The sequence below is a fragment of the Bubalus kerabau genome, chromosome X (genome assembly GCF_029407905.1).
Source record: "Bubalus kerabau isolate K-KA32 ecotype Philippines breed swamp buffalo chromosome X, PCC_UOA_SB_1v2, whole genome shotgun sequence".
NCBI lineage: Eukaryota > Metazoa > Chordata > Mammalia > Artiodactyla > Bovidae > Bubalus > Bubalus kerabau.
The window spans coordinates 83,956,879-83,969,325 of NC_073647.1; the positions used below are offsets into that span (position 1 = coordinate 83,956,879).

General features: G+C 40.5%; 1 protein-coding gene across 1 annotated transcript; it reads right to left on the reverse strand.

Annotated features, from left to right (window-relative positions):
- Positions 1 to 10,678: 10,678 nt before the first annotated feature.
- POU3F4 (POU class 3 homeobox 4) lies at positions 10,679 to 11,770 on the reverse strand. Its single transcript, XM_055564981.1, has one exon. The coding sequence runs from the start codon at positions 11,768 to 11,770 to the stop codon at positions 10,679 to 10,681; it is 1,092 nt and encodes a 363-aa protein (XP_055420956.1).
- Positions 11,771 to 12,447: the final 677 nt, after the last annotated feature.

Here is a 12,447-nt window from a genome sequence, read left to right on the forward strand (position 1 = left end):
AAAAAAAAGAGTTGCCATTTATATCACATATCTCATGTCAAAAGAGTTACAAGTGAGCCAGAAAATAAATTGCTTTTTATTTAAGTATTAAGGATCTTTGTCATAAAAGTACCCTTTAATATATTTAAGACCTATCAAATCCACCTCTCTTCATCTGAACAGCTTGGTCATTTTTACAAAATACAGACTTAAATGTATGTGGTGTTAGTGGAGGGGTGGGAGGAGTTACTGCCATGGTGATTGTAAGCTTAAGAACCATTTCAATGGTTACTTTTAAAACAGTTACTCCAGAGTGTGTGTTCTAACTGTGTGTGTGTGTGTGTGTGTGTGTGCTCGCATTTGTATATAATTAGAAGCAGCCAAGAGACTGTGATTTTGAAATTGGCTAGTCTTCTATTTAAGCATTTTTAACAGATGTGAATAACAATTTTAATTTGAAATATTACGCATCTTAAACACATAATTACTTTTGAGTATCACTGGTCTTTCATTTCCTGAATAGCTTATTTTTCTACAAAACTCTTGAAGACAAATTTAACCATCAATTATCAAATATATATAAATTAATTTTATCTTTTTTTCCTCCTGTAAGACACAAGTGTAGAATGTAAGGTTTTATTCTTCTGCAGTGTGAGCCCATATACTTTCATACTCTCGTACAGCAATGAATGAGACCCATGGCATATACTGCCCTTCAATTGTGCACAGAACTCCTATTGATATTAATGAGTTTTTTCTTGAACTAACTATAGTCATTTTATGTGGCCTGAAGTGGTCATTTTATTGTGATTTGCATATTAGTTGCTGCAGAGTATAGTGTATATATCATTTCTAAAGTGCCTAGGGATCTTAACAGAGGAAAGCAGTACATAAATTGAAAATATTATTACTCTTTATTTTAAATGCTTCTATTTGTGAGTCTTCTAAATCATGCTTAAATATAATAAAAAGAGAAAATAAGATGTGCAGAGAAAACTCCAAGAAGTAAAATTATTTTAAATCAACAATTTTGAAATTATCCACTTGTAGAAGTATTTTTAATCCATTGAAAACAATTTAGTTCATTTTCTAGCTTGACAGACAACATCAAAGTAGCATATGCAGACGCAGAGAACTAGGGGGAGAAGCGAAAATAGGACTTGAAATTTCACTCTGGATGAGACTGGAACTCTCAGTGTGAACCTTTTTGTTGAGGTCCCTTCTATACCTACTTCTTTAGTTCTGCCCTAAGGAGGTTAGTGAGGTGCACCAAAAAGAACCCATATCATCCACTAATCCATGAACAGGGATGAAGGGAGAACTCAGAGTGGACGAAAGAGCTACTTTGTAAAGTCATTGTAATTTCACTTTTAATGTAAAATCTGGAGAAGTTAGGCTTTTCTCTCCCAGGATAAAACATGAAAAATGCAGTTTATTAAGGAAAATATGTTTATTTAGAATTTCAACCCTTCTCATCTTAAAGGCTCAGAATTTTGGGTTAAATATTCTTGGCTCCTCTTCCCATGATGAAATAAATTCATTTGTAGAGTATTGCTGTTTACTATTGAGCAAGTCAATCCTTATTGCTCAACAGTGCCTATTGTACTCTATTTTGAACATAGACCCTGATTATTGCAACAAATATAACAAATCTGACTTTTTTTGTTGTTGTTATTTTTGTAGGCCATCACAGGTTCAAGACAGACCTCTCTTTGATTCTGGTCTTTTCTACATGTGTATATACATGCACTTCTGTGGCAATAAAGAAAAAAAAAAACTGATGTTAATTAAACATGAATATCACCAACACCACCACAAGTAGACTGTGAATAGTAAGAGATTTATATATGTGTACAAGTACTGGAGTGGGTTGCCATTGCCTTCTCCGATACACATATATAAGTGATATACACATCTCTGTGCAACACATTCACTTAAATAGCTTTCTTTCTGCAATGTGGAATCATATGCCATTTGAAGTCAAATAAACAACTGCCCCTGGTCCATAGTCTTCTATTTTCTGTGCTTTAAAAATGTGACATCAGGCAGGGATTTTAGCATGTAGGATGTGTATGTATGTGATTTTCTGTGCTCAGATTGCAAGTATTAAGGAAGAGATAATCTTTCAACAGATATTGATTCTATATAACAAATCTCTTTTTAATGTTGGTGTAGTGGGGAGATACAGACATTGCTTTCCATGCTCACATTTATAGGAAGTTTTCCATGTTTATAAAAGAGGGACAGAGCAAAGATTGGCCTCAGATCTGGCAAATCTGGAAGGTAATCTGTCACATTATAATGATATTGCTCTGTATGTGAAAAATGACTGGGAAGATGAGAAGCAATCAATATGAAAAACGTTTATGACCCCCATTCCTGCCAAGAATGTCTTTTGATAAAAAAGACATTGTTTACAAGATGAAATAGCAAGAGTTCAGTTCAGTGTGTGTATCATAATTTGTGGGAAGTTCACTCAAATTAGTCTTTTTTGACATTATAAAAAAACGCAAATTTTGATAGAGAGTGATTTTGTTGCTGTTGTTTTCAACTGGCTATACCAGAAAAGTATGGACATTGAGTAGCTGGAAAGATGAAAAGACCTACTTCATGAGTTGGTCAATGAATTAATTTCTTTCCTGTCTTTGAGCACAGTCTGTTGAAGGGATAGAGGGAGGGTGTAGGAAGACAGGGCATGTTTTCAGTTGTATGTGTATATGCACATGTATTTAATACTGTAGAATTTCCACCACAAGCAAGTTGTCCGATGATTCCCGTACAGAGTGAAGCCACCTCATAATAAGACATTTTTGATAATTAACAAGCCAATCAATTAGAGACACCAAGGGAACAGTTCATGCAAAGATGAGCTCGATAAAGGACATAAATTGTATGGAACTAACAGAATCAGAAGATATTAAGAAGAGGTGGCAAGAATACACAGAAGAACTGTACAAGAAAAATCTTCCCGACCCAGATAATCACGATGGTGTGATCACTCACCTAGAGCCCGATATCCTGGAGTGTGAAGTCAAGTGGGCCTTAGAAAGCATCACTACGAACAAAGCTAGTGGAGGTGATGGCATTCCAGTTGAGCTATTTCAAATCCTGAAAGATGATGCTGTGAAAGTGCTGTACTCAATATGTCAGCAAAATTGGAAAACTCAGCAGTGGCCACAGGACTGGAAAAGTCAGTTTTCATTCCAATCCCAAAGAAAGGCAATGCCAAAGAATGCTCAAACTACTGCACAATGGCACTCATCTCACATGCTAGTAAAGTAATGCTCAAAATTCTCCAAGCCAGGCTTCAGCAATACGTGAACCGTGAACTTCCAGATGTTCAAGCTGGTTTTAGAAAAGGCAGAGGAACCAGAGATCAAATTGCCAACATCTGCTGGATCATGGAAAAAGCAAGAGAGTTCCAGAAAAACATCTATTTCTGCTTTATTGACTATGCCAAAGCCTTTGACTCTGTCAATCACAATAAACTGTGGAAAATTCTGAAAGAGATGGGAATACCAGACCACCTGACCTGCCTCTTGAGTAACCTGTATGCAGGTCAGGAAGCAACAGTTATAACTGGACATGGAACAACAGACTGGTTCCAAATAGGAAAAGGAGTATGTCAAGGCTGTATATTGTCACCCTGCTTATTTAACTTATATGCAGAGTACATCATGAGAAAAGCTGGGCTGGAAGAAGCACAAGCTGGAATCAAGATTGCTGGGAGGAAAATCAATAACCTCAGATATGCAGATGATACCACCCTTATGGCAGAAAGTGAAGAGGAACTAAAGAGCCTCTTGATGAAGGTGAAAGAGGAGAGTGAAAAAATTGGCTTAAAGCTCAACATTCAAAAAAAGGAAGATCATGGCATCTGGTCCCATCACTTCATGGGAAATAGATGGGGAAACAGTGGAAACAGTGTCAGACTTTATTTTTTTGGGCTCCAAAATCACTGCAGATGGTGACTGTAGCCATGAAATTAAAAGACATTTACTCCTTGGAAGAAAAGTTATGACCAACCTAGATAGCATATTGAAAAGCATAGACATTACTTTGCCAACAAAGTTCCATCTAGTCAAGGCTATGGTTTTCCCAGTGGTCATGTATGGATGTGAGAGTTTGACTGTGAAGAAAGCTGAGCACCGAAGAATTGATGCTTTTGAACTGTGGTGTTGGAGAAGACTCTTGAGAGTCCCTTGGACTGAAAGGAGATCCAACCAGTTCATTCTGAAGGAGATCAGCCCTAGGATTTCTTTGGAAGGAATGATGCTAAAGCTGAAACTCCAGTACTTTGGCCACCTCATGCGAAGAGTTGACTCATTAGAAAAGACTCTGATGCTGGGAGGGATTGGGGGCAGGAGGAGAAGGGGACGGCAGAGGATGAGATTGCTGGATGGCATCACCAACTCGTTGGACGTGAGTCTGAGTGAACTCTGGGAGTTGGTGATGGACAGGGAGGCCTGGCATGCTGCGCCAGGGGTATAGGTTGGTGATGGACTGGGAATCCGCAGTCCATGGAGTTGAAAAGACTTGGACATGACAGTGACTGAACTGAACTGACTTAGAAAGTATCCAAGATGAGCTCATCTTATACTCAATCTTCCTTGCTAAGAGAACCCATTGTTCTAGGTAGTGAGTAAGATAATGTGTGAATAGATATAAGTTCTATTAATATAATCATATCTATGAAAGAAAGCATAGTGGTCTAATGTATTTTTCACTGGAAAGTGTAAAGTTTTGATTTTGTGGATTCTGTTTACAAGAAAAATAGTCTAGTGTCCTTGTATGTGATCCTTCTGTCTCCACCTTTTTAGAGGTAGCAGAAGTTAACTGGATTTTGTTTTCAAGATTGTATTTCTTTAAATAAGCCTCTCGTTTTGGAAATGTCTCATCAGGAGTGCCCTTGAGAAGATATACTTTTATTTCATCTTATTAAAAAAAATCTTAATCGATTTTAATATATGTTCACTATTCTTAGTGTTTTAAAAGTTAACATCTACAAATGAGTAAGTTGGAGGGTTGTTATTTTTGAAACTACTATTTTAAGACATACATAAAGAATGTTATATCCTTTTATTTTACAGAATAGATGAGTGGTGTCTATTCACATAGTATTGTTTTGCATTGTTACTTTTTCTTCAAGACTTTTTTGAAAGGTCACATGTTTGGCTTTTTAAATATCAAGTCATAGAAATAACATTCACAATTCTGAGGTTCTATATGCATCTTTAAAAATATCTCACAGGTAGAAAAACACATTCTTTCCTTTGGAAAACTATGTTTTAACCTCTGACCATTTTCTATTTCTGCATTCTCCCCTTCTCCTCTCTCCTTACTAAAAATATATTTTGTATAAAAACATAAAATTATGTTTCTACTTATAGCTTGCTACTGCTACTGCTAAGTCACTTCAGTTGTGTCCGACTCTGTGCGACCCCATAGATGGCAGCCCACCAGGCTCCCCCATCCCTGGGATTCTCCAGGCAAGAACACTGGAGTGGGTTGCCATTTCCTTCTCCAATGCATGAAAGTGAAAAGTGAAAGTGAAATCACTCAGTAGTGTCTGACCTTCAGCAACCCCATGGACTGCAGCCTTCCAGGCTCCTCCATCCATGGGATTTTCCAGGCAAGAGTACTGGAGTGGGGTGCCATTGCCTTCTCCAACTTATAGCTTATATGCAATTAAATCAACAACAGCATCCTGACTTGGGAGCAAAAGAAATATCTGAATGCTAAATACTTGCAAAAGAGCAGTGTTTGATTTTATTAAAGAAACACATAGCTTATGTACTAATTTAGGCAATAGTTTCCCCTACTCTTTTTGTTTTAAAGATAAGAAACCAATTTTCAGGTATAGTATTCTCTTCATTTATTGTTGGAAAGATATTCTGAAATTTAGTATGCATGCAGAAATTTGTTATGTATGCAGAAATCCACAAACAGATTATCAACCTATGTCTACATACAAATGCATACTTAATTCACATATTTGACTTTGTTTACCTATCTGTAACACCTAAACAATTATTCTTTTCACATCTACCCCCCACCCCCATACTCACTTTATTGTCTACTGCTCTAACCAGGTAATGGAAATGAAACATGTTTGCTTTCACACCATTAAATATAGTTAACTATTATTTTTCTTTTTTCACCCATGAATTCTTATTATGGGAGAGAGAGACACTGCTGTGAAGAATTGAAAGTAACTGAGGCTAAAGCTGCTTCTCCTACAAAGGTCTTGGTTTGGAATTGGGTGGTGTCAACCTTAATACAAAGAATATCCCAGGCAAAGGCACCAACATCCCCTGAATTTTAATGAAAATGTCATGTTAAAGATATAACAAGGTTGATAAGGGGGTCATCAGAAAAGCCAACTAGGGCTTAGTTATATATTAAGAGAAAGAAAGGCAGTAAAAGAACCAAGTCTCATAAATACGCATAAATATATGTAATCAATAATACATAGTAAAATACTGATAAAATACTGTGTCTATATGTATATATTTATACAAGTATTTCCTGAAATATCTGCTTGTGGCTCCATTAGAAAGTTCAGAATGTACTGCTAGTTGATTTCTGTGCACTTTAGTAAGCAAAGGTATAACTTTCTAATCAATTCAAAATTGTTCATAGGATGTTGACAGAGAAATAAATTAGGTGATAAGAATGGAAACAGAACCAACAGGTTTAAGACTATGGCTTTTGTGCCTGTAGTTACATCTCTATAAAACCGGTATCATTTATAAAGAGAGATAGGCCTATTAGTATGCATATAACATACATAACCATATTTGTATGGTGCACTGTAAAACTTTAATTTATTAGGCAATCTGAAAAATTATAATAATTATCTATTAAAAGAAATAATTTTGCTCTGTCTAATGAAAAAACACTTCAGAGTATAAACTGAAGAGGATTTTACTGTTGGAAAATTATAGTTAAATGTCTTTTCTATTACTTTAAAATGCATCTACAGAAATGTTGTATAAGGCATATGTGTACATACAAAGCTTTAAAATATAACTGCTTCTAATTTAGTGCATTATTCCTCAGCCATCACTACAGGTAACTGTCCCTTATTTTATTTAAGGCCTTTTGATAAAACAATAGAGGTGAAATATTATATATGAGTGAGAAGAAGAGTAATTCACCAAACTTTTACTCCAAATATCTCCATGTAATCTATTTTTATTCCCCCCCAAACTCACATAGGAATGGACAGAATTCAGCCTTTAATGGGCAATACTAAGTGGATAACAGTTTACCCAAATTTCTGGGCCCAGGGAAAGCCTTAAGAAAGAGAGTACTTCCATTCCTCATCAGAGGACTGGGGGCTCACCTACCAGAAGGGCATCATCAGATAGGAATGAAGAAGAAGAGGAAGTGGGGTTGCTGCAGCTGGGTGAAATGAAAGCCCCAACGAAGGACTGGGTCCAGTTTCATGAAAGGGAGCTCCAGAGAAGGGTCTATCTACTGGACAAGAGAGGTTACACACTCCTTTTGTAGAACGTTAATAAGATTTCATCTCCTGAAATGAACTCCCTGCCCCACTAGCTTTCCCCAGTACTGGGTGTGTGTTTGCATGATCCTGGGTGTGATAACAGGCCATGTTGTGTGAGTGTATGAAAGGCCAAAATTCAGTGAGGGAAAATCAAAATTAAAAAATGACTAATGATTTCTAACCTGAAGCAAAACGGATGTGATATTTATCTGGAACCTGCTTCTATTTAAATGCTTCATTTCATGTACCACACGATAAAAACCAGGAGAAAAAGACATTTTTTTTTGAAAAATGTTTTATTTAAACCTTTTAAATCTTATACAACAATAAAATATTGTGTCAATATAAACCCCTTGACTGAAACCATTCACAACAAACATTACAGCAAATTGTTTTATTTTTGACACCCAATTCATCTTTGAAAGAATTTCCTTCTAATCACAACGCAGAATTTATTGAAAATAAATAATTGCTGGAAATTCAATAGGCAATTTGAATAAAATAGTTGAAAAAGCAACTCTTAATGAAAATAGCGTTTATTATACATCAGTTACTAAATGAATAAACTAAATGATTTTTCTTTAAATTAATAACTTCAGAAATGTTTTATACAAAACTGTACAATTATAAAGTTGGCAGAAATATTTGGGTTAACTCAGGTTTGAACCAGAGCGTTAAATGCAAAGAAAAAGAAAATCGAAACAAAGAAAACCCTAACAGTTGTAAAACGTGAACTCCTTGTGGGGCAAACAAACAAACAAAAAATCCCAGAACTAAACCCCAACTACCAACAGAATGCAGAAGCTCAGCAGAAGGAAAAAAAAAAAAAAAAAAAAAAAAGGTCTGGGATTCAAATTAAAACAGGCTCTTCGACCTGCAGCTGGGAGACACACAGTGCACCAGTGCACCAGGGCCCTGGCAGCCCATTCTGCTGCTGTTGCTGCTAAGTCGCTTCAGTAGTGTCCAACTCTGTGCGACCCCATAGACGGCAGCCCACTAGGCTCCTCTGTCCCTGGGATTCTCCAGGTAAGAATACTGGAGTGAGTTGCCATTTCTTTCTCCAATGCATGAAAGTGAAAAGTGAAAGTGAAGTCGCTCAGTCGTGTCTGACTCTTAGCGACCCCGTGGACTGCAGCCTACCAGGCTCCTCCGTCCATGGGATTTTCCAGGCAAGAGTACTGGAGTCGGGTGTCATTGCCTTCTCCGCAGCCCATACTAGGGATCCTCAAAAGGTGGCCATAGGCTTTCAGGTCCTTATAGGTAGTGTGAAGCTTTGTCTACGGCAGCTTCCTCTGGAGGTCGGGCTAGGCTGCGGCCTGGATTTATCGAGCCCCCAGCAAGGTCTGGCTAGCAGGGACTGGGTGCATGGGTGCATGTCTGGTCCAAAATGTGTGCTCCTTGGGAATGAGGTGTGCCTGTGGACCTGGCATGTAGACATGACAGCTAGCAATAAAGCCACAGAAACTGCATAATTTTTGGATCTCTACACAGACCAGTGAGATTTTTTGTAGTTTTTTTTTTTTTTTTTGTAAATAATAATACGATACACATAGCTATCTACAAACACACACACGTTTGCACGCACACGCACACACACACACACAGACACACACACAGACACACAGACAAAAAGATGAAGAGGAAAAAACCCAGCCTCCCAGGAGCTCGCTAACTCACTCAGTCTTCGCCATGGGCTTACTACCAGCTGTGGTTGTTGGAGGCACGGAGATGGCTCCCCATGGAGTCCACCCAGAGGCAATGGTATATACACGAGAGGAGGTGGTACGTGGCTAGACCAGAATCCCTGTAAACTTTGCCTATCATTTCATTGACGTTCTGCACAGAGCAGAGAACGCCTGTCCACCACTCCCTCGCCACCCTTCCCTGAGGGTTTCTCACTTACGGAGAAGGCGGTGAACTGGAGGTGAAACGAACTGGAAAGCATTGACCCAGTCCGTCGCCAGCGTGTCTCGGTCAGGTCGTCTCCTCCAGCTAAAGCAATCGCCTATAAAAGCAAAATCCTTTGCCTATAAGGGCTAAAGTAGGGTCGCGCTAGCAGCTGGCCTGGCAAGGCGCGGCGCGGGTGGGGAGCTCTGAGTAAGTGCAGGCATCCCCGGATTTCGGAGGTGAGGAGCACTTTCCGCTCCTCAAGCCGACCTCTTTCGCCTGGCGCCGCAGCGGAATCCTTCTAGGGCATCCAGGTGCACTGTAGAAGCCTATGGGGGTTCCATAGTCCCGGGATGCAGGGCAGAAACCTTCAAAATCTCCTTTCCTCCTGTGCGCTGGTTTGCAAAAAATCGGCTGCCTATTTTGCCTACCCTAGGAACTCCGTCTCCGGAAAAAAAAAAAAAAAAAAAACCAAAAAAAAAAACATATCTCCAATATCATCAACAACTCTCTCTACTTTATTCTCTCTTCTCCATAAAGATTTGGGATAGGAGATCGGTGGATGGGTAGACATCTCTCCCTCCTTCCTATTCTAAGTAATTAAAAAACCATCAGCTCAATGAAGGAATAATAATAATAGCAATAACAATATGAAGTGGTCGATTAGATACAAATCATCCCACAAATATTGTGTACAGTTGTAGTAAAACACCGCAGACATTTAGAAACGCTATAGAAGTTTTTTAAAAAATGCAAAACTAGCCTATTGTAAAACAGATTTCACCTGAAATACAGCTGCTATAACCAAGGCGCTGAAAGGTTATTCAGAGGCACACATCTGTCTTCCCAACCCCTTCCCCATCCCTACCCCGTCCCCAAGTTACTCCACTCCTTTCTCTTCCTAGAGAGGAGCGACCAAAAAAAAACAAAACAAAACAAACAAACCAAACCAAACCAAACCAAACAAAAACCTTACTTAAAGTAAACAGCGTATTTGATCAGCAGAAAAGGTTGGAGGGAAGTGTTTTTCTTGACGCAGGGAATATGAGGTCCCTGCCTGGATGCTTAATGCAACTGTGTATCCGCGTTAAGCCTACGTGTGTTTCCTTTCTTAGCATAAGTTAGCCTCTTCTGTTGGGAAAAGAAAAAAAAATGGAAGAAAGAAGAAAAGAAAGAACAAACAAGAGAGAGAGAGAGAGTGAGAGAAATAGCAATAATAAAGCTGGAATTAAAGGAGAGTGGAAGAGAAAGAGAAATCCGCGGTGCTCCCAGTGAGGGAGGCCGCTTCCTGGCTTCTGGCAGTCAGAGATCATGGCAGGACGTGTCTGTTTTCACCGTGTGCGTGTGCGAATAAACCTCATGTGGCTGCTGATCCCCTGGTGGAGTCATTCTTTTCTCTTTCTGTCTTCGATTACAGAACCAGACACGCACCACTTCTTTCTCCAACTGGAGGCTATCTGCCAGCGAGGAAATCTCCTGCGCCGCAGGCTTCGGACACTTGAGGAAATGCGTCTCCAGTACGCCCTTGACACTCACCTCGATAGAGGTTCGCTTCTTCCGCTTGCGACCCTGTGCCGCGATCTTGTCAATGCTGGTTGGGCTCCCTGTGGATGAATCAGCCTCTTCCAGCCACTTGTTCAGCAGCGGCTTCAGCTTGCACATGTTCTTGAAGCTCAGTTGTAAGGCCTCGAACCTGCAGATGGTGGTCTGCGAAAACACGTTGCCATACAATGTGCCCAGCGCCAGCCCCACGTCAGCCTGCGTGAAGCCCAACTTGATTCTTCTTTGTTTGAACTGTTTGGCAAACTGTTCCAACTCATCCGAGGTTGGTGTCTCCTCATCCGAATGGTCCAGGCAGTGATGCGAACCTAGGTCGCCGTGGTCTGGGGCTTCCCGGAGCACTGGATGTAAGCTCTGAGCTGAGGCAGAGGCCGGCGGTGGAGTGAGCCCCCCATGCTCCAGCATGCCGCTCACCGTGAAGCCAGACTGCGAGTACACATTAAGGGGTTGGCTGCTCGACGTGATGGACGGATTCGGAGCCGGGCTCGCTCCCCAGGCATTCGGATGGTTAGTGTGCGGAGAGTGGTGGGCGACATGCGGCGAGCGATGATGGATGATCGCGCCCAACTGTAGGTCTTCGCGCGCAGGCTTCACGTCTTGCTGTTCCAGGGGGCTTGTGGCCAGTGTGGAGGACCATGGCCCTCCATCGCTCAGACTGGTTACCCAATGATGCCCGAGGGGATGCCCATTGCTAGGAACTCCCTGCAAGTAATCACTTTGGTGAAGTTTCTGAGGGTTTCGGAAAGGACTCCCCTGCTGCATGCCCGCAGAGTCCGCATGGACTAGAGAGCTGGAACTGAGAATGTTGTAGGGATTCGAGGCAGCTGTGGCCATGGTCGGTGAGGATCCCCTACTAGTTATAATGTGGCACAGGGAGTAGCTTCAGTCTTTGACATCTACTATGCGGGGAGCCAAAGCAGCGAGAGAGAGTTACCGGCATCCGCTGAGGCCAATTGCATCGCGTCTTGACCTGGCCTGCCACGAACTCCACCAATGGCGGAGCGAGAGGCCGAGCTAGCTTTCCAAATCAGGAGGGCGAAGCTTGAGAGTTTCGGTGAGACCCAAGCAGGAAGTGAATCAATCTTTTGGCTCCATTGGCTGCCTGGCGCTGAGTGGCAGGAGCTTATTTGGTTAACCCTTCCCCCAACCTCCCACCAGTCTTGGACTTTGCGGATGTTTGTAGAGGAGCGGGAAGGATGACAGGGAAGGTGTGCGTGTGCGTGTGTGTGTGGTGCGGGATATGATTTTAGAATTCTTTTAGGTTTAGATTAACCCAAATAAAGAAGAATATTAAGAAAACAATATAACCAGTTTAAATGCCATCCAGATCTTAGCGGATATGGATTTTTCTCAGATAAATTTGGCACTCTGGATTATTTGGGTGCCAGAGAGTGAAAAACAAAACCCCGCTCTAGGCTTTGAGCAATGGAACGTCTTCGGTATGACCCTAAATCTGTAGTATCGAAGCCCATGATCCCAATAAGAAATATTTCAATGCGTTTAATTTCATT

What these genes read in the sequence shown, in the direction of transcription:
- POU3F4 (XM_055564981.1), bottom strand. Translation starts at nt 11,770, where the DNA reads ATGGCCACAGCTGCCTCGAATCCCTACAACATTCTCAGTTCCAGCTCT.